The sequence below is a fragment of the Plectropomus leopardus genome, chromosome 3, assembly GCF_008729295.1.
Source record: "Plectropomus leopardus isolate mb chromosome 3, YSFRI_Pleo_2.0, whole genome shotgun sequence".
NCBI classification, from domain to species: Eukaryota; Metazoa; Chordata; class Actinopteri; order Perciformes; family Serranidae; genus Plectropomus; species Plectropomus leopardus.
In genome coordinates, this window is record NC_056465.1 from 32,114,701 (window position 1) to 32,136,041 (window position 21,341).

General features: G+C 39.7%; 1 protein-coding gene and 1 long non-coding RNA gene across 2 annotated transcripts in view; one reads left to right on the forward strand and one right to left on the reverse strand.

Moving 5' to 3' along the window:
* Window positions 1–4,320: 4,320 nt before the first annotated feature.
* On the reverse strand, window positions 4,321–11,586 carry LOC121940498. The gene is made up of 3 exons (XR_006105638.1): window positions 11,542–11,586; window positions 10,498–10,588; window positions 4,321–4,350 (listed from the first exon to the last, which is right to left on the reverse strand). It is a non-coding gene; the product is annotated as an uncharacterized LOC121940498 (long non-coding RNA).
* Window positions 11,587–19,949: 8,363 nt separating this feature from the next.
* scfd2 (sec1 family domain containing 2) overlaps window positions 19,950–21,341 on the forward strand; it is a 124,978-nt gene continuing 123,586 nt past the window's right edge. The window contains exon 1 of the mRNA XM_042483276.1: window positions 19,950–20,869. Coding sequence (XP_042339210.1) covers window positions 20,056–20,869 — 814 coding nt within the window. The 5' untranslated portion in view covers window positions 19,950–20,055. The remainder of the gene's footprint in view (window positions 20,870–21,341) is intronic.

Here is a 21,341-nt window from a genome sequence, read left to right on the forward strand (position 1 = left end):
TTTTAAGCCAAAACATGGCCTTTTTCACACCATAACCAAGTGATTTTTGTGCTTAAACCTAACCACATAACCACAATGTACTGTATATCTGCTAATCAATAACGTGCAAATGTATTGTATTTATATATAGTTTGCATAAATGTGTAATGCCTACATTTTTTTCCTGGAAAGTTGTATATAAAGTCATCATGACATAGTGTGTGCAGAATGTAGACTGAAATCATTATTAAGAAATATGAATTCTAGACTTTTACAGAACTAGACCCTTACCTGATAAGCGTGGTTGCAGTGTAGCTGTGTGGTCATCAAAGCCTTTAGATTGTCTAGTGAAAACAAAAAGTGAACAGTCATAGGCCACATATAAAATCTCTACACAACTCCAGAACCTAGTTTGCAACATATTTTACAGTTTATGTAAAATGCTGTTTGTTCTATTTGTGTTGACATCTGAAGTCAATATTTTATGGTATTTGACAATCTCCTTGTTAAATATCTATTCTTGGCAGTCATATATCGCCAGTTATCATTCAACTTGATTCATCTGAAATTGGGAGAAGAAACAGAGCGAGCAAACAAATTTACAGATGAATCAATGAATGAAAAAAAAAACCCAAAAATGAGCAGATCAAAGCACTTTCCCAAATGCACAGCTGTGTTTTCCCTGTGTTTGAAGTGACTGGCTCATTGTCAAGATGCAGTGAGGGCTTGCCAACCCATAAGGAACGGATGGAGGGCATATTACTGATACTTTCTGGATCTTTCGACCGTCCACGTGGCCTGGACCCACACCCGCTTCCAATTGAAAACTTCCGAGTGCGCTAGAGGTGTGTATGAAGCTCGTCCAATGGGACAGCTTCCCAGCAGGTGTGAGTCCAAACACGCTGCGCCATAAATCCCGTAGTAAGCAGGTCCATCATTCCCTGTGCTACATCAGCACTGACCCGGCCAGTTTTCTCACTATAATTTTTATGTTGCTCTTACGGAGACGTAGAGATGAAGAGGGAGGCTTGTTTGTGAATGGAGATGGGGTGAGTGAATGGAAGAGTGAGTCCGGGTGAGTGAGCATGTGGCTGCTGGCAGGACCCAAACAGGAGGGTAATAACAGTATGCGTAACGGTTCATCAAAGCACTCTGCACTCACTCAGTGCTCACACCTCTCACTTTGTGGCCTCCATGTTTCATCAACATAAACAGTGATTATTCTAATTTGCAAAACAACTTCATTTTATGGTCAGTGATACCGTATATGCATTGTATCTGTTAGAGAGGGGAGTCTGGCCCCATTGTTCCATAAAAGAATAGATATGAGATGTTAAATTATTAGTTTGAGATGTGGTAAACAAGAGCCACTTCTTTCAGGCATTCTCAATATTATCTTGGCTATTTCACTGAAAAATAGATTCAAACTGACATTTATACAGCACTCAGGTTTCAAGCAAATAAAACCCTGCAGAGAGAGAGAGTTATTAAAATCAGCTGAATTTCAATATGTTTCTGGTTTGTCGTTTCCAATATTGTGCTGGCATATTGGACTGCAAGCGAATATCTGCTTCTGGCATTATTTAAGTTATTCTGATATTTTTTTCTGCAAAGAAATGTTTGACTTTGAGAATACGAGAGGCCTCCTGTTAGCTTGTGTGTTGTTCTCACCCAGATTAAGCCACTTTTAACAGTTGTGTCATAACAAATCCATTCCCTATTATGTCTGCAGCTCTTCACCAAACCAGTCAAATTTTTTAAAACTAATCCACCAAAATAAAATGCAGTTAATTTCACTGGAAAGCATTTTCTATGAAAATCAGGTGCAATATAGTTGGATTTGCTTAAACAGAATGATAACATCTACAAGTCCCTAAGGTGAAGAAGTGGTGAATTTACAGTTCACAGTAAGTTAATACGATACAGTCTCTGGCTGCTGTTTGATATCTAGTATTGTCAAAAAATGTTGCGCATTTGTGATTTGCCATTAGCGCTGTGAGGTTGTTTACTACATCACATGAATACCTCTGTCACACTGATTGTCCTGCTGAGCCTCTGTTTTCATATGAAAATAAACAACACCAAATTGTTGAATATTGGTATTCAACTGCTGAACCTTATTCTACTGACATAATTATGAGTCAGGTATAGCCCTAGAACTGAATTGGCCAATTGTACAAGTGCTAAAAAAAGGATTAACACGTCCTAAAAAATCTATATCACTCAGTGGATGCTGTATTTTAAGTATTTTTACCACCTCGCCGTCATACAGCCTCTTTCTTTGGCACCATATGTGTCATCCACGATATGACTAAAACAAAACTTCATGTTGCGAAAAGCATCCTATGACTGATAATGTATTTTTTAAGTAGGTGTTTTTTAAAGTGGCTGAAATATGCTTTAATATCAGCCCCTCTATACTGCAGGGTAATGCTGAGCTGTGGGGTGCGCGCTGTCTGTTTCTGAAAACAGAGAATGCTGACCGACAACTACTGTATGTAATACACTGACTATACATAAGTATCTCATACAGCCCCACTTCAAAAATTACAAGCTGTCCCTTTAAGGAGTTAAGCCATCTTGCTTCTACTCATCTTTGTTAAAGACTGCACACGACAGTAGTAATAGGATGCTTAAGTAAAAACGGTAGCAGGTAAAGATAAAGTTTATGAGCTGAAGGCATTTTATTTAACCTGGAAACAAGACCTTAATGGGGTGGCATTAGAAGTTTAGAAACTCCAATTATGTATTGGGCAGTTCTCCGCAAGTTTGACCGCAAGGCAGGTTAAAAAAACTGTTGTTTTCTATTTACTTAATGATAAAACATGGCAGTCAGATCAACTCTTTGTTGTTTTTTGATAACCTCTAAGAAATAAAACAATTTGAATAAGGGCACCTAAAAATTGACTTTGGGCGAATAGATTTCTGACCCACTTGCCCGACCAGACAAGCGAAACATTGAACCCTGATCTAGTTTTTCCTCTGGTTTGACTCGTTCAGCAGTGCTTTTCCCAACAATGATTGCACTCAATCTTTGTTTCATTCACTGAGCACATTACTTTTAGACTGAATGTGAGAATGTGAAAGACTGAAAATTATGACTGCTCAGCAGCAGCATGATTCCACTAATCTCCCTATAAAGGCATATCATTGGGAAATTAGCACAGCGCCTTTTCAAATACTAAATATGGATGTTGGGAGCCCTGTGGGCCCTTGGCCCTGCACACAGCATAGGGAGCCAGGGCCCCTATCGTGCCAGGAATACCTGCTGTTCCTAATATCCCACAGGGAGAAAGCTGAGCAGCAAAAGTGAGGCAGGGACTATCTGTGTACACTACACATGTGTGTGTTAGAGAAAGTTAAAAAGGAAATGATTCATAAAGCGTAAGGGAGCTGGCTGGCAGAGATCATAGGAACAGTAAGTCCCTGAAGGATGTGAGGATTTGGCAGATGGACTGAGATGTGAGAAAAACCATCCTTTAGGACAGAGCACAGAGTGAATTTGGGCAGCAAATTAGGAGAAAGGGAAAGAGTAGGATTGAGAAAAGAGAGAAAAAAAAGATGAAGGGACAGGAAGCTAGAGAGACAGACAAATGAGAGAAGGAATGAGACGAGGCTCCATTTAGACAACATCCAAGAGAAACAAGCTCATCCACAAACAAGACCGGAGAAGCGTCGCATTTAGGGCCTTTTCAGAAAACGAAGGAGAGCCTGGGGTACAGCGTGGCCCACTTGTGATCTTAGTTGTGTGATTTATAGCCGAATTGTGGGAGTTTGCAGACAGGTTGTGACATGGATCGGAAGAGGGGAGTAGTAGATGCCTTGGATACTGATAAACAGGCACAAACAAAGTTGCTGTCTTGCTTTCTACCTTATTTGGCCATCGGTCTGGCTGCAAGATCAGCAACACAACACCAATAAAACCAATCCAGCTCTGAATGAAAACCAGTACTGTCAGAAAACCCAAAAACAGGTTGTCCTTTGGTGTCAAATTAGAGCCACTAGGTCTACCTCCTAAATTAGGAAACTGCTTCCAACAGCAATTATTCTGTTTTAAATTTTCAGCACTAATGCACCTTTTATTAATGATCTCCAGTCCAGTCTCTGACTAATGTTTTTTTTTTCTTCCCACATTTTTTGCTGAATGTGTTTCTTAGCCGTGCCTGCACCTGAGTCAAACCTCCCTGAATAGAGTTCAGTGTGCTGTTTCCCTGACAGTATCTCCATGCCACCTGCACTCTCTCCTGTATACTGCAGCCACTACACACAGAACTCTGTAGTACCACGCACACATGAGGACAAATTCATGTACTCACCTGTCCAAAGTAGGGAAAGAGGAGGAAGCAGGGGTTGCTGGTTGGTACAGGAAAGCTGCATGGAGAAGAAGATAAGGGCATGACTGTTGAGTCGGGTTCCAGACAGCAGGTCTATTAATTCAAATATCTTGTCTTGTCAGCCAGCTTAAAAAACGTAAACTTGATATAAGCACTGAGATAACCACTTTAGGCTCTTCAAAAAGAAACTATTAATCCAGATTAATTTGTGCCTTGAATTTAGGCTTTTCAGATATTTTGTTTTCTCTTTTTTTATGTAGAATTGGCAAACAGTGACTCTGTAACCACCATCATCATGTTGGGAGTGTTATTAGATGGACAAACAGTTGTGGCAGACATGGTTAGATGCTCTGCTTTGCCTTCAGGCTCATTATTTTCAACATTATATACATATATGGAGACAGATGGAGCCTTCTGTTCATACTCTGCATTCATTTCATCTTGTCCGCTATTTTTAAAAGGCTGAAGCATACGGACAAAACAAAGCAGTACCATTTAATAACTCATTAAAACCGTACTTATTTACTTAAACAAATACTTTGAACAAGCATCAGAGTGATGAGGACTACCTTCAGTGACAGAAACTGTCTTTGGGAAGTATTTTTTCGTGTGTATTTTGAGTTTTTAGTTTGGCCTACTAACATGGAGGCGCTTTGAGTGGTCAGAAGACTAGAAAAGCACTATATAAGTGCAATCTATTTACCATTCACCTCAGCTGTAGTGGGCGTGGTCTGAGAACAGTAGGCAGAGTAAACACCTTTTTTAAAGGCAGAATGAATAGGATTTGTTGGCTGTGGTTCGTAAACACAATAGTCAAAGTTCTTCTCTTCTCCTTGGCTCAACAGCTCATCCTGGATGCGTGTTTATAATCGGGCATCTGGTCACTCTGTTTTCATTCTGACACCCTGCATGCTCTTATCGGCAGGGGGCTTCACACCACAGCCCAAACATAGATGCCCAGAAATGTCCTGAATACTGCAAAATAAGTAAATACTGGTAGAGGGCACGGTCTCTGCAGATGCCACCACATACTTATCATAAGTGATGATTGAGAGGGTTGTGTTTTTTTTGTTTGAGTCTATACTTTTTTAAATGAAAAATCCTACTCATTGTGCCTCTAAGTGTGCTCCTACTATAATTGAAAATCAATAAAGCAGTGTTTGCCTCATCGCAATGTTTTTTTCCATTGCAAAAGAATCCTTTCTGCCCTGGTTTTCTCCCAAATTTGAAAATATCCTATTCCCCATGCAATGCAGTAATTTCCACTGCCAATTCTTCTGTTAGCCTGGGGAGAGAGCAGACATTAACAACACACAACATCATTTTTTTTTTTTTTTTTTTTTTTTTGCATTACTACTTTTTTCAAGCTCCCTAACTGGATTTCTGTTTTTGCATAAGAGGAGTTTGCTTCACATCCAAAGGAAAGGATTCAGCAGACAGTTTAAGCAAAAAGTAATACAGAGACAGGGTTTAATAGGAGATTATGCATTACCTACATATTGCTGATGTTACTTAATACTGTGTACATGAATTACTTTGAGTATAACACAACTATTTTCACTCTGCACTCTGAGGATCCATGCAAAATTGCTGCGGCAACCCAGCCTAGTTGCAAATTTAGAACATATGTTCCTTTAAATGCAACATTTTGAGATATTAAAGCAAATATACAAGTTGGATGTCTACGGAAATATAAGGAAGACACATTAAGTGTGGGAAGATCAATGTGTCAGCATTAATAAGTGGAACAAATAACAGGAACACAAGATACAAATTCAAAAACATCCCCCATTACCAACAACATCACCTAATAATTTATGGCGCTATTCCTTTTAAGGTAGAGCTATTGGATCAGCCTCAAAATGTCAGAGCAACAAAATGTGGCAAGTCCTACTTTCCTTTCCCCCATCAATAAAACAGAGCGAGTCAAACGCTTGGGTGCACAGTTAATGGTCCCACTTGTAATAATGCTCAAATTTTACGTGACCGAGCAACACAAGTAGATCTAAATCACACACTTGGGCTGAGTACACTTTCACAATGCGTACACACACATACAGAGATTCCTTTGAAGAGCCAAGGCAAAAAACACACATTAACATCTGGATACCATCCTCTTCTTTTTTTTTCCATAAAGACCCCTAACGTGAGAGTGGCTCAGAGCAGTTTTCAACAACATACAGAGCACAAAAAAAGGGTTGAAACAGGAGGAACAATAATAAGAGCCGCTGGAAGTTCAAGCCTGAATATGAAAAAGGAGCGCAGAGCTCCCCTGCTTTGTAAGTGAAATGTAGAACATCTTCCTTCCCTTTCAAACACAAGTCCCACAGAGTTGAGAGGGCCTGAACTGCCCACTATGGAAGACTGACCCAGCAAGGCCTTTGATACTTCAGACAACTTGACACCCAGGGGAAGACACACACTCACATACACACACACACATACACTCACATGAACTTCCATCAGTCTGAGGGAGAAAGGCCTGAGGTGTAGTGCTGATGGTTGTTCCTTTTGTAAGAACTACATGTAACAATTTCAATCACTTCTTTTGCCAACAGGTGGATGGATTGTAACGTAACTTGAAAACTGAGACATGTACTGACTTTCCAACTCGTTCTCACTACAAACTCGTCAAATGGCGCTGCCCTGTCAGTGCTTTCTCCATACGAGGGTGCCGGTGTCAACCATGGTCTGACAGAATCGGGAATACAGACTGTAATATGCTGACGGTTGGCCGGATGGCACCATACACGTCCACATGCAACACGCACAGGTGGCGTCACTTAAGAATGTGGCCAGACAAAGAACTGACTTAAGTGCAGTTGTCCGCAGTTTGCTTCTCGTGTTGGTGTGCGTGTTGTTTTGCTATACCTCGCCATGTGCCTCTTTTACTTAAACCTAACCATCTGTGATTTTGTTGCCTAATCCTAACCATCATGACGATCCGCATTGTTGTGTAAACATAAGGACCATGCTGCTTCATAACACCATGTGCATTTCCTGACATCATGGTAATAGCATCCCGGAGCGTAAACAGCTGACACAGAAGGATTCCTAAAACCTCATATGTAGATGCAGAAGGTAACTGTCAGAGCAGCACAATGTGATGAGTTGGGATTAGAGCATGTTGGACTTTCCTGGTTGCCTGCCATATTATTCATATGTAAACGTCTCGAGTTTTGTTTTGTTTTTATTTTTTAAGAAAATCCAAATAATGTGATGTTAATACACACTCCTGTGTGCATTGAACATTATGCAACACTAGCTAACATTAGCTATTATGAGATTATGGGCCCCTGGGCAAAGATATGCAAAAAGCCCCACCATCTTGGAGCACAACACACAGAGGCTTTGTGATGGTTTTGCCTCATTTTTTGTTGTTATTGTTTTTGTCTTTTGGTCATTATGCATCTTTGGGGATTTCTGTCTCTTTGTAAGCAGTTTGTGTCTCTTTGTGATTGTTTTGCATCTCTTTGTGGTCTTTTTGAGTCACGTCCGAGGTTGGTACCTGTGAGTTTGAGTGACATTTTGCTGGTGATGGCCAGGGGGGGCAAGGACACTTTCAGCCCCTGGTTCTGTGATGCTGATCAGTAATCCATCAGAGGCTTGACTTAGCAGATTTGCCATACTTGCTGAATTTTTAGATGATGCAACACATTTTGATCGGTATGGATATATGATTTTTGATTTGGTAAACTGCGACGCGAACACACGGCATCCTTAAACTTTCCAACGTGCACCCAAGTAGATCTGCCAGTCAGAGCATATCTGGTACCTACATCAGCATCTACCAAGACAAGGTGTGACACAAACTCCACATGAGCACACACACACTGCCCATCTAGCAAAACAGGAATGTAACCAATGCTGGGGGAAAACTAGGGTCACCATAGTCGGGACATTCAATTAACAGAAGGACCTTCATTTGGTCTTAGGGATCGAAACCAAGCCCGAGCATCAACATAATGACAGTCAGTCATATTCAGTATCGTATGTCACACCACTATTTTGGCCGCTGCCCAGGATGCTTGCTTATTGAGTGCAAGCATGTGCACAGGCTGTTGACCGTAGTTCACTTAATGGTCACAAGTGTCATTAGTAAGAATTTTCTAAAAAATTACACACTGTACATTTAAGAAAAAACCAAAAGATAATGTATGATTGAAAAGGAATTGTATGCTTCGTGCAAACACCTGAGACTCCTGACAACGAATAGATTAAGTAATTTCATGAGACAACACCCAGAGTTTATCAAATCCATAACTATGTAGAAAATACTAGATAAATGCATTAAAGAGTGTTTAAACTGATACATCTTCCCACAGTAACTGTGCTGTGTGGTGTGCACTGCACACACACATGCACTTACAGTAAACACTGGCTCGTCCACACACATGCCATTAATGTTAGCGTGAGTGAGTAATTGTTTCTACCTGTGGTGATCGCAAGTGAGTGTTTGATGAGGGCTGGAGTTCCACGCTTGGCAGCATATGAGAGAGCTAATGGCTGAGGGCTAATTGCCGCCCGATTGTGCTTGCGTGGCTTTTTCTCTCATGCTAATGTTTCACAGAGCCACAGGCTGGAGGGTTTTAGATGGAGTTGATATTTCACGTTGAACCACATGCCGCCATTCTGCAGTACAGCAAAGGTCTAAGTTTTCTTTGCTTAGGTAAAGGCTACTGTCTGAGGCACTCTGATAACTCGGCAATCTGCATGGACAGATGTGCACGATTCCTCTTGCAGTGACAGTGAGCATTAGCTGCTGCTTAAAAGCTTCCTGAAAAAAAGTGCTGGCTTTATCAACTACAAACCACTAAATCAGTGCTGGGTGCTGACTTTTGATGTAATTGAAGTTGTTACTTGGAAGTGATGGCAAAGCATATTATAACATATCATGTGAGTACTGATTATCCCCATTTGGATTCAAATGATGACAGCTGTAGAGGTCAGCACCTCTCATCAATAATCATGATCTAAGGGCATCTGGTAAAGGCATGGTCAATTCAGAAAGAAGCACACATCTGCTCTGCTATAATCTTCAGTCAAAGTGTCACTGCCGAATGGAAGGACCCTTACATACAAGCTGTGCTGCTGCACTGACTGTAGTGACCCACTAACCAGCTGTAGAAAGCATTAGCTGCAGCGCAGAGCAGCAGTCAGCCTCACCTTGACTGTGCGCTGTGCTGCGCTGATGGATGACATGAGAACAACCCTGCAATGACACAGTTCCACTCCCAAATCTGCACCTATCAAACACACTTGGCATCTAATGTGACCTGAATGACAAAACAAACAAAAAATTAAAGAAAGGAAAAACCAACCCCATCTTTCCATCTGCCCTATTCCCCATGGCTGGTCTGTTCAGCACATTTCTCGTGTCACAATATGCTGGCCCAGCAATTTTTTTTTACTGGAGGCTATTTTTATCATGTTACACATTTGCATCACAAAAGCAGGCCGGGCCTATAACTTAAAGAAAGGGGAGTGGCCTAGATAAAAGCTACGCAAATGCACTTCAAAGCTGGGGTTGACTGTTCAAAGCTGCAGTCGGCAGGATGTTTGATATTTTGGTTGTATTAGCAGCTCTGGCACGGGCTCACCCGGCAGTATGGGGCTCACAGGGGGTGTTTGAGGGGTAAGAAGGGGGTCTAAACCGGCGCATCTATTTTTGAACCTTTGAAGATGGAGATATGGCATGTGCTCTGCTGTGAGCTTAGGCCAGGGAGCCTTCCTGGATTTCTGTCTGATTCACTACAAAGACAAAGAGGAAGTCTAAAGACTGACAGCACCTGGATGGCACTATGGACACCTGCCTGCAGGAAGGCATATATCCATACGATGTCTTCAAATGTGCGCGCACACACACACATGCACACACTGTTCACCTCTGTCCTTCAACTCCACAGGATTATTTATTATGACACATGTTGCAGCTTCACATACACACATGGTCAGATCGCCATTAGTCATTTGTGCAGCTGCATGATGCGTGATGTGGCCCACAGGGGGTTTTAATGGGGCCCTTTCCACCTGAAATCTCTGTGTTTCACTTAAATCTGCTCCTCCATCTTCTCAAAAGACAACTCATCTGTTAATTATCATAGTGTTAGATTTGAAAAAGGCAGCATGCAAGGATGTATGCCTATTAAATCTATGTAGGTAACTGTGTTTCTTTGTGACTTACGTGGTGGGGGGACATATTCAAAGAGAGAACTGAAGTTAGATGGATGAAGATACGAAGCACAAATATCAGCCTTGGATGACACCTCAGTAACCTGCAACGTAAACATAGATTAAAGAAATACTTTACTACACTACTTTTACTTCACCCCCTAAATGACAATTTGTATATTACTTACTCAGCCCGTGTTACGTTGAATACTTAAAGAAACCTTTTTTTTTCAGACTTAAAAAAATCAAGAAAATTCTTGATGAACTTAAGTATATGGGGTATAACAGAAAACAATATCAAAACATCTGTTTACAAACTGTCACACAACACATGCAGTACAAACAAGTCTCATTTATCAAGTCAGATGCTCAGTATTTTGTAAACAGACAGCCTTTTCCAATTGGAAACTGGCTGGAAAGTGAAACTTAACCTATGCTCTCTTCAAAGCTGGACTCCATTTGCAAAAATAGTCATTTTTACCTCACTGATCACAGAGGCTGCTGGTCTACCACTGCTTCAAATTGGTAATTTGTGTTGTTTTGTGACTTGAGTGAATCCAAACTAACTATTTAAAACACCAAAATCACCCAATAACACAAACAGATTTACTAATCAAGGCAGTGGTAGACCAGTAACTCCCATGTTCAGAGAGGTAAAATTACTGTCTTTTCAATGGAGTCTGGCTTTGAAGAGAGCATAGATTAAGCGTCTCTTTACACTCACTTCCCGTCAGAAAAGGCTGTGTGTTTGGGAAGTACTGAGCATATGACTGGATAAGTGAGACTTGGATTATACTGCACGAGTTGTGTGAGAGTTTGTAAACAGCTGTTTTGATACAGATTTTCTGTTGTTAAAGATGGACCCGATGACTTAATTTAATCCAGAGTTTACTCAGTTTTCGTATTCTTTGTTCACTGTGGAGGAATGTGAGAAAAACAAAGTTTTCTTCACAAATTCGACATAAATCCAACCATTGATATATAAATGGTAATTTGCGATGTTAAGTAATTCCTTTAATAGCTTCATTGGCTGTGTGTGTTCACACACGTACTCTACCTGATTATTGTATTCTTCATCACCAAGACATCGACACCCTTCCACTCTGCAGCCGACTCCAGGTCGTCCTCCAATCACATCAAGGGTAGCACTTGACTGTCTGTTGATGAGGTCACATGATAAACAGTCTACATCCTCACATCATGCAAAATTGTGATGCAGTGCTAAAAATAGATGGTGAGCCTTTCTTTAAGATAAGTCCTCTTTCATATTCACCTTCTGATGTACACTTATATAACATTTTTTAAAAACAGCACATTGTTGTAATCTCACTCCCCATGTCCCTGCCACAACCCACTGCAGGTCCATTAACGCATTAAACCTCCTTATCTGGGTCATCTCGCCTTCTTCACAAAACAGACCTTTTCACTCCTAAACCCCCATCCCCAATCCCCAACAAGCACACACACACACACACACACACACACACACACACAGATGGGACACTAACCCCTTTCTGTCACTAGGACTTAATCAAGAGCAGAAAAAAAAAACATACAGAAAGAAGGAATAACAACTACATCTAATGGCAGCTCAATGGGGAAGTGCTTGGAGCTCCTTGATGTCTCTTCTGCTCGCTTCAGCTTTGAAATATGCACCAAATAAAAATTTCAACATAACAGCTTTTGTAGGAAAAGAGAACACACACTTTCCTTTTACAGTCTGATACAACATGAATTTAAAAAGGAGGAAAGATTGTGACAGAATCCTACTCACATCCCAGAGGACCACTATATTGCGTAGTAGGCAGGATCAGTGGAGGACATCACACACAGATCAACAAATACAGACAGCTTCCTAAAGCAAGCATCACATTTTCAGACTCTGAGAGAATGAGACGGCTGCTGTATCAGAGCCTCATTGAACACACCACCCACTACATAATAGAGTGTGTGTATTTGTCTTTGGCATGCTACAGCATGACTTCCTGGTTCCCCCTGCAGTCCAGCTCTGTCACTCAGAAACACGAAGATGACATGACGCCGCATTGCGCTTAGATCCTCATGACCTCCCCTGAGGAGCAACCTTGCCAACGGAGGAGAACATCATCAAGGCAGGAACAAATCTTTAATTAAGTGGCCAGTCCTGCCAGTAAAGCATCCTCGACAACCATTCAACTAAATTGGAGGGACATTGTGTACGAGCAAAAAGCGCACAGCACCTGGACCATAAATAAACTCAAAATGCGTGCTGGGACTGGATGCTATTTACTAACATGACAAGCATCTGTTGCTCATGAGTGTTCACATAAAAGATGGGAGGCTGTAACTGGGCTGTAAAGCACCATGGGCCCAGTCTAACAGGCGTGTCTCCCACAGGCTTCAGCCAGCACCGGTGCTCTAAACTCCCCCTTAAAAGCTTCACATTAACGTGAGGAGGACAAAACGCACAGCACAGAGGGAACAAGGCAATTACACAAGATGACCCATTTTATGTAAATAGTTTGGATCATTACTATATTACTGCTATTTTTTCTTACATAAAATGCATGTGATTATTCCAGTGCATGCAAATGAGTTCTATACACTAGTTGTACTGGCAAAATAAAGTTCTATTATGTAAGTAAAAGCAGAAATTCAACAATTATCTGTCTAATTAAGTATCTGCTATATATTTTTAATGTAAATTTCTAGTGCAGCAGTACTCAACTTGCTTTGCCCAGTGGCCACTTCTGCAAAATGACAGGAGGCCACAGGCTAGTCGCAGCAGCCCTGTGGCTAAACTGACTTTAAAGACTGTAAAACCTGTCAAATATTGTTCATAATGAAAATATAGATGCATGAATACATTTTTTTGGACAAATTCCTGTATAGTACCATGTGTGTCTATATACCTTCTATGAAATTTCACTTCAGGCTTTAACAGATGACCATAAATCTCTGTTTACCTCAACACTTTGGGATCCCTTGCCAATACAACCCTAATATGCTGAGCCCAACTTAGGATCAGAGGAAACAGATGGCAGCAGGCTGATAGTTGTTGTGTCACAAACAAACAGAAACAACCAGCTGCCAGCTTCTGCGGGCTCTGAGCTCGGAGTTATAGCAGTGAATTGGTTATGTGGTGAAGCACTGAGGACACAGACATTGACAGGAGATTGAAGAAATGTTACCAACCTGGAATCTTGCAGAGATGGGCTGTCTAAGGAGGGATAAGAATAACAAAACTTGTCCTCTTCGCGACTAGTGTTCCCCCTCTGGATCTAAGTGGAATAACAACAATTTTACACTGCTGCTCTCTTATTCACTCTTATCTAATTTCTAGTTCAAATTCAATCAAGAGCAATACTAACTCTGTTGTGATTCATGTTTTCAGATTATGTTCTCCCTCTTGAGTTTATGGCTGCTTTAATAAAGAAGACTGTTGACTTAAGCCAAGCATACACTGTATGATTTTAGCCCATTTTTGACCCAATTTTTGAGTAACACAATTTAATTTGGACTCAGGCTGAATTCCAGCTTTTTATGGCGTAGTTTGCCGCGCAGTGTACAGGAGGACCAATCATCTGCCCCTGAACAGCTTTTCGACAGTCGAATTAATTTCTAACATGTCCGAAATTTCAGTCAGCCGACACAGGCTCTCACATAGTTGAAGCAGAGCCATGAGTCGATTCCCCAACGTCAGTGCCCTTTTTTTATTCTCACTGTGCATGCATGAAGTGGCAAACAGAGCATTTGAAAACACCATGGCATCACAACTGTTGATGTCCCCTGACTTAAACTAATGTTAGCACCAAGTCATTGTATAGTGGTAGCTATGGTAGCAACTGCACAACAAGGAACATTAGCACAGCTAGTGTAAGCTGTCATGTTAACAACAGTAAAAGTAGCTAGTTCACCTCTACTTCTCTCTGCATAATGGACAAGCCCTACTGTCCAACTACTGTCTTCCAAGCCATCTGCGAGTCCATATGCATCAGCGTCTCTTTTTCTTGGATGTTTCAGCACACAGAATTGCACAGTTTATCACACTTCTGCCTTGTTGGTATTGTTGCTAACAACTGCCTCTGAGCTTTCAAACTAATCTTAATTGACAATCGTCAATTGCCAAGACGGTACAGAGAGGCCATTTTTACACATACAGTGTGAGCTCTTAGGTCATGGCTTAACAATCGGACTGTGCAGTGTTAGCACATTAATCATAAACTTTGGCTTTGCATTGCAGACAACTTAATCGTACAGTATGAGTTGGAATTAACAGCATTTCTAAAATCTTACAGTTTATGCCAAGCTTAAATACCATCAGCAACATCTTGCCTTACCTTGATTTGAGTGTACAGTTTTCTATTAGCTGCACGGACTTTGGCCTGTTTCTTGCAGTAGGAGTTCCAGCTTTTTTCATCAAAACCATAGTTAAAGTAATCTGAGATGTCAGCACCTGAGAGCAAAGCACAATATAGTCACAAACAAGTCTGCATACACTGAATGCACAGTGAGAGAGTTTACTCGAATTGAGCAAAATGAAATGAGTTTACAAACATCTGTGGCTGAAAGAACACTACTCACCAGCTTTCCTCCATGGCTTTTCCTCTATAGGCGTCAGTGCTGGGATTTCTTGGATATAGTCCAAATTATCCACCCTCATGTAACCTACAGGGATTTCTTGGATATTTTTCAGTGCATCCATGTTTCGCCCCTTTGCATCAGCAACTGTGAAACATTTGATAGGAATAGAACTGTCTGAAACAGGCAAATCGCAACCATGACAGGTGTAATTACCAAGGTCTTTAAAGGGTAACTTAAGTATTTTTGACCAGGATCCTGTTTTTCATGTTTTGTGTCTATGTGTTTAATGGGAACAATAATTTTTGAAACTGGTCCAGTATTGAGCTAGAGGGTTGCAGTTGACTGCAGCAAAAAGGTGAAATGTAATGTAGTAGTGAGTAATTGTGCAAAAGTGTGTTTTCTGTGTTTCCAATAGTGAAGAGGTCAAGTATTGATGAAGGTTTTGACAGACTTTTTATTTCATGAAATATTGCTGGATTATCTATGTTTCTTTTTAACAAAGGAAAAAGCATGAACTGTGCATCTTTGGAGGCTGAATTCTGATGAGTTTTCCATAAATTAAATTAAATGTACACCTTCCTGGTCTTTCTGTCTTTGTGCCTATGTTGTTTTAGGCCATCTTGTCATCTGAGCCGTTTCTTAAAGGTGTGCCAGAGCTCCTTCTTACCAACAACATCTGTCCTTTCAGCATCATTTTCGTGATGTACAGGTGAGTTTTCAGAGCTGCAATACAGCAAGAGGCACACATATTATCTACACGGTTATCTCCATCATCATGACATTAACTTGAACACAAAGAAAAACTATTGTGTGAGTGTAGTGCTGATAACCTAATTTCAAATGGCACCTCTGAATAGAAGCATAATACATCACAAAAAAAAGAGAAAATATAACAATGAAAATATCTCAAAGCTACATTTTGACAGAAGTGGGTTCCTGACAAATGACGCACATTCATATTATGCCCAACAGGCAAACAAACACAATAAAAAGCTGAAAATTTCAGCATTATTTTGTCAGAAGATGGAAAGTAAACAGTTACACTCTCATATGCACGGCTGCATGGCTACACAAAAACCACTGCATTCATCATCGCTGTCATTGTCACTTTCTTCATCATCTTGGACAGCTTTCAAATTACCCCAAAGAACAAAAGAAACATGAAAATAATAATAATAATATCCACTTGCATATCATAACACACTTTATTTGACAGGTGCTGTGACAAAAATGCGAAATAATGTGCACTGTGGATAATAATGAGAGCTGGAGATAAAAATTCAGTGAGTGCAGCTTTTTTTAGCTGAGTGCTTCACTCAGACTGCACTTGTCAAGACCAGTTACAGGCTAAGTGCCCACTTTCACAGATTCTTCAGAGAATGATATTATGCTATTATAAAAAAAAGAAAACCATTAGTTCCACAGCTGAAAAGAGGTGCACGAGAGATGGCTTACGAGTAGGATACTCAACTTGCTTTGTTTGGGGGCCACTTTTGCAAAACTGCAGCAAGCCAGGAGACAGTCACAGTGGCCCCTTGCATGTTTCTAAGATTTTAGGACATTTCTAGGATTTAAGGACATTTCTCAGATTTTAGGAAGTTTTTCAGATTTTAGGAAGTTTTTCAGATTTTAGGACATTTCTTGGATTTTAGGATGTCTCTAGGATTTAATCATTTTTCTGCGATCTTAGGAAATTTCTGGGATTTTAGGACGTTAGGATTTCAGGACGTTTCTCAGATTTTAGTACATTTTTTGGATTTTAGGACATATAGGGTTTTAGGATGTTTCTCGGATTTTAGGACATTTCATGAATTTTAGAACATTTAATGAATTTTAGAACATTTTAAAATTTTTGGTCATTAGGGGCTTAGCTAGGACCTCTGTTAGGGATCCTCCACTGGCACTCTTTTGATAAACAAGCTCTGTTTTTATATTTTTTAATGCACTCGCACTATACTTAAAGTAAAAAAAGAAAACAATTCCCAGTGTGAATCACTGTATTTTTTATTGTGAATTAGAAAATCGTTTGGGGGGCACCCAGCACCCTATCTGGGGCCAGAATGAGAATCACTGGTTCATTATCTGTTGGAAAATGCCAATCATGACTAAATTTAGTATTAGCTTTTTAAATACAATTATCAACAACAGTTTTTTAGGGATTCTTAATGCACATCATTGGGCATCAGGTCTTTAAAGAAGTCAAAGACAAAGGCACCTGACTGTCCTCTCAGTAGCTTACATAGTCAATCTAAGTGACAAATGCAAAAAAGACAGAAAAACAAGACTATTGTTGAAGCTTTGTACATCACAGTAACTTACTGTAATTGCCAGGTTATGCTACATTTACTCCAAGGCAAAGAGGCTGGAGAATGTAGACCACAGATATCATCATTACTCCAGCTGTGTAATTTCTTACATCCACATTTCCCTAGCTCACAAATAAACACTGCCGGCCTGACAGCAGATTTAATGAGCATCAGAGTACTTCTTAATGTTGCACATGACTGGCTGCACATTTCAGGCAGCACACACGGTGCCGTCACACACGTATTGTGCCACTATAATGATCACTGCTATTATTGTACTGTGAAAAGTGAATTATATCTGAGTGCTTCATTACTGTAATGCAGTCACTTCTAATTTGAAATGAGCGTGGCAGCACCATTCACCATTCAGGTTCAGAGAAGTATTGGAAAATTGAGTGAGCATGGTGAAATACTGTAATAGGAGTCTCATATAGCTTATTATATATAATCATATTTTTCTCATGTTATAGGAAGCAATAAAATGCAGCCTTACGTCCATAACAAGGTGTTCAAATTGAATGGGTTACTAGCATGGTAACTAATACAATGGGACCATATGGCTACACAGAGTATACACACCTGGATGGGATTTGAACCTCCTCTTTTTCCTCCTCCTTGTTATCTTTGATGATCATTTCAAAAATCCCTGAAACACACATGAAAAACTTAAGTCCACCTTAACGGCCTGATTTGACACTTTAGTATCATATCTACGTTCACTGAGCAACCTGTGACAGTTGTGATGGCCAATAGCTATGATTCACTTAGTTAGCAAAACAATTTCCCTCACAGGATTACAAAAGTATTTTTATGATATTCTATTCTGTTCTATTCTATTAATAACAGTGGTGGCATAATTAAGTGGTCAGATCTTTTACTTTGATTCTGCAGTGTGTAAAACTAAGTCCTAGTGTAAATAAAAGTACAAACGCTGTGAGCATCAAAACATAATTTAAGTACAAAAAAAGTACTAATTTTGCAAAAATGGCTTATTTCAGAATATGTATTATATTATTCAATTATAATTATTAATCCATTAACATGTTCATCACTGAAATCTTGCAGGTGGTAACAGTGGAATTGATTTCAACTTCTTTACATACAAGGTAGCTTAATCCATAATAATAGATCATTACTTGATATATACTGTATATATATTTTTTTATCAGTAATCTGAATCTTATAATTAATTAGTAAGCCTAACTGATGTTGTCAAATAAATGCAGTAGAGATACAAGCAAAATATTTGCCTATAAGTATGGCGTCAAATGAACAAGGAACTCATAAAATTGGGATGACAAGGAAACTAGCCTATAAAATATTACAGAAATAGCCTACATAAGGGCTAAAGTTGATGCCGAAGCAATAAAATAGCAATTAAACGTGAAAAAAAGAAATATTCAGGTAGGCTAATAGAGGCAACAAGTTAAAAAATGTACAGTACTTGACTAAATCTACTTTGTTAGCTACTATAGGCTACATTAACGTGCATTAACGGTTGGCCTGTTTAAACTTACACTGATATATTTTTCCTTCTTCGTCATCCTCGTCCTCGGAGACAGCCATGGAGTCCGACTCCGATAAAGACATTTTAATATTGAAAAGGTAGTTTTAAACAAATGTAAACCAAAATTTAAAAAAAATTATAACAATTGTTAGTTATGAAGTAACATCGTGGAAAAACGGACTCGTAAGTGAAATTGACAATGCGTCGCTATGGAGACAGTTTAGAGAAGTGACAGCACGTGCGACCTGAACTCATTGGTCAGAAGCCGTCTCGCGCTGCTCTGGGCCTCTGAGCTTTACCGCTGATATCATTGAGAATATTGAATTAAAGAATAACTAATAAACAAACAAACAAATAGAAAATAAGTAGTTGGCAACTTTCAGAATATATTATATTATTATTTAATTATAATTATTAATGCATGAATTTGGTCATCCTTTAAATTTTGTAGGTGGAGCGGATTTCAATTTATTGACTACTACTGCTGCTGCTACTACTACTACTACTAATAAGAATAATAATAAGCATAATAATGATAACAATAGTAATTTATTTATTTAACATTTTTAAGAATAGCCTACCCCTTTTGTTTCTTTTTTTTTTTTTTTTTTTTGTCTTTCGGCTAATTTGTTTTTATTTATGTCGCGTATTTTTAGGAACAAAGTGGACCTTTTGTATTCTTTTGTTATCATTCAGACATTATTTATCTTTTGTCATTTTTTAAAAATTTTTTCATTTGAATACAAAATCCTTTCAAAATGCATTCAGACATAAATAAATAAATAAACATAAATAAATAAATAAAACATAAAATTATAGGACAAAAAAGAAGAAGAAAACCCAGAAAATAATTATATTCGCATTTCGCCATATTATAGTAATTAAATAACTTAAATGTCTTATTAGCCTTTTTGTTCTTAATCTTAGGTAAAAGGGTGCTGAAAGTATGTCGTTACTAGACGTTGAAAACATTAAATTGATTGTTAACTCTTCATTATTTCATGTAAGCGAGTGAGGATGCTGCTTATTGCCATAGCAACAAGTCAAGGCTTCGGTGACGTCTTTAAACTGCGACGCGCGATCGCCACGTCACCTGCAAGAGACTCGTGTGTTTGTTTTGCTGGAGCCACTTTAGCTGATATTCCTGATGCCTTTGTTGATTTATTGCATTTAGCTAACATTTATAATCGCCAAAATGCCGACAACAGAGGATTTTACGCACTTCCCGGTCCAAATGTGGCAGAAAGTGCTGTCGAAGGTGAAGAAAGCTGTTGTTTTTATGGATGACAAGTGTGCTGAGAGTCTCCACTGGTGCGGAGGAGCCGTCGTGTTGTTGGAGGCTGGAGCCCGAAATTTAAAGGAGTTTTCGAGCTTTGAAGCCTGCGGAGTGAATGAACCGAAAGCCGTGTTTGTGGTGAGCACGTTGTTGAAGGGCAGAACAGTCGACATCATTAAAGACATCATATCTCTCAGCCACTTCCAGTACTGCGTGGTCGTCACCGCAGTGTCTCACTCCGTGCACCTGCTCGCCAACAATGTCACCACAGACATGGAGGGTAATCCTGTGTTTGAGCAGTTTGAGGAAAAACTGTGCGAGTGGATGGGAAACATGAACTACACGGCTGAAGTCATGCACGTCCCAGTTGTCTTCGCCCCTGTGTCCCAGCAGCTACTCCTCACTCCCATGTTTGCACACCTGTTCCCCCTCCTCTCACCTGATCTCGAGGCAATAAACGCAAAACGACCAGAGAAGAAGAGATTTGGGAGCCTGGTTGACATAGATATGCACTCTCTCCCCACTGAACTGCAGTTTGAGATCAAATCTTTGGCTTCAGTTTTGAATTCAGTGTTTGAAGCTACAGGCACCAGGGAGGAGAGTTTTGCTGTAGGTCCCATGAGCCGCATCATCGCAGGAGAACTTGCCAATCACCCTCAAGCCAAAAACAGGAGGAAGACAGCCCCTAATAAAGCATCCATCATTTTTGTGGACCGAACAATGGATCTTACAGGTGAAAACTCCCCTCCTTTTTGGACCATATTGCATCAGATCATTCTGCATACAGGGTTCCCATGCATCCTTAAAAAGTAGGGGCTGACCAGTGTTGGTTTTTCAGGAAAGATACAACACAGATTATTATTACTTAATGAGACTGGCAACTGATCTTTGAAACCAATATGCATTTTTAATAAAACTATGTATTTTTTTCTGGGGTTAGGGTTGTGAATATTACAAACTCCCATAGTGGGATCAATTAAGTTTTTTTAAATTTAATTTGACAAAAATCATGCTCAACTACCATGATATTTCTAAATAGTGTCATGGTACTTCCATTGTTCTACAACATTACCATCATTATAGTAACCCACACAAATGATAATCAACAAACCAACAACAAATCAACAATACCCACTGAAGTGTACACTCTATATGATCCTCCAGGTTGCATACTATATGAAATTATTTAGAGTCATGCCATATGT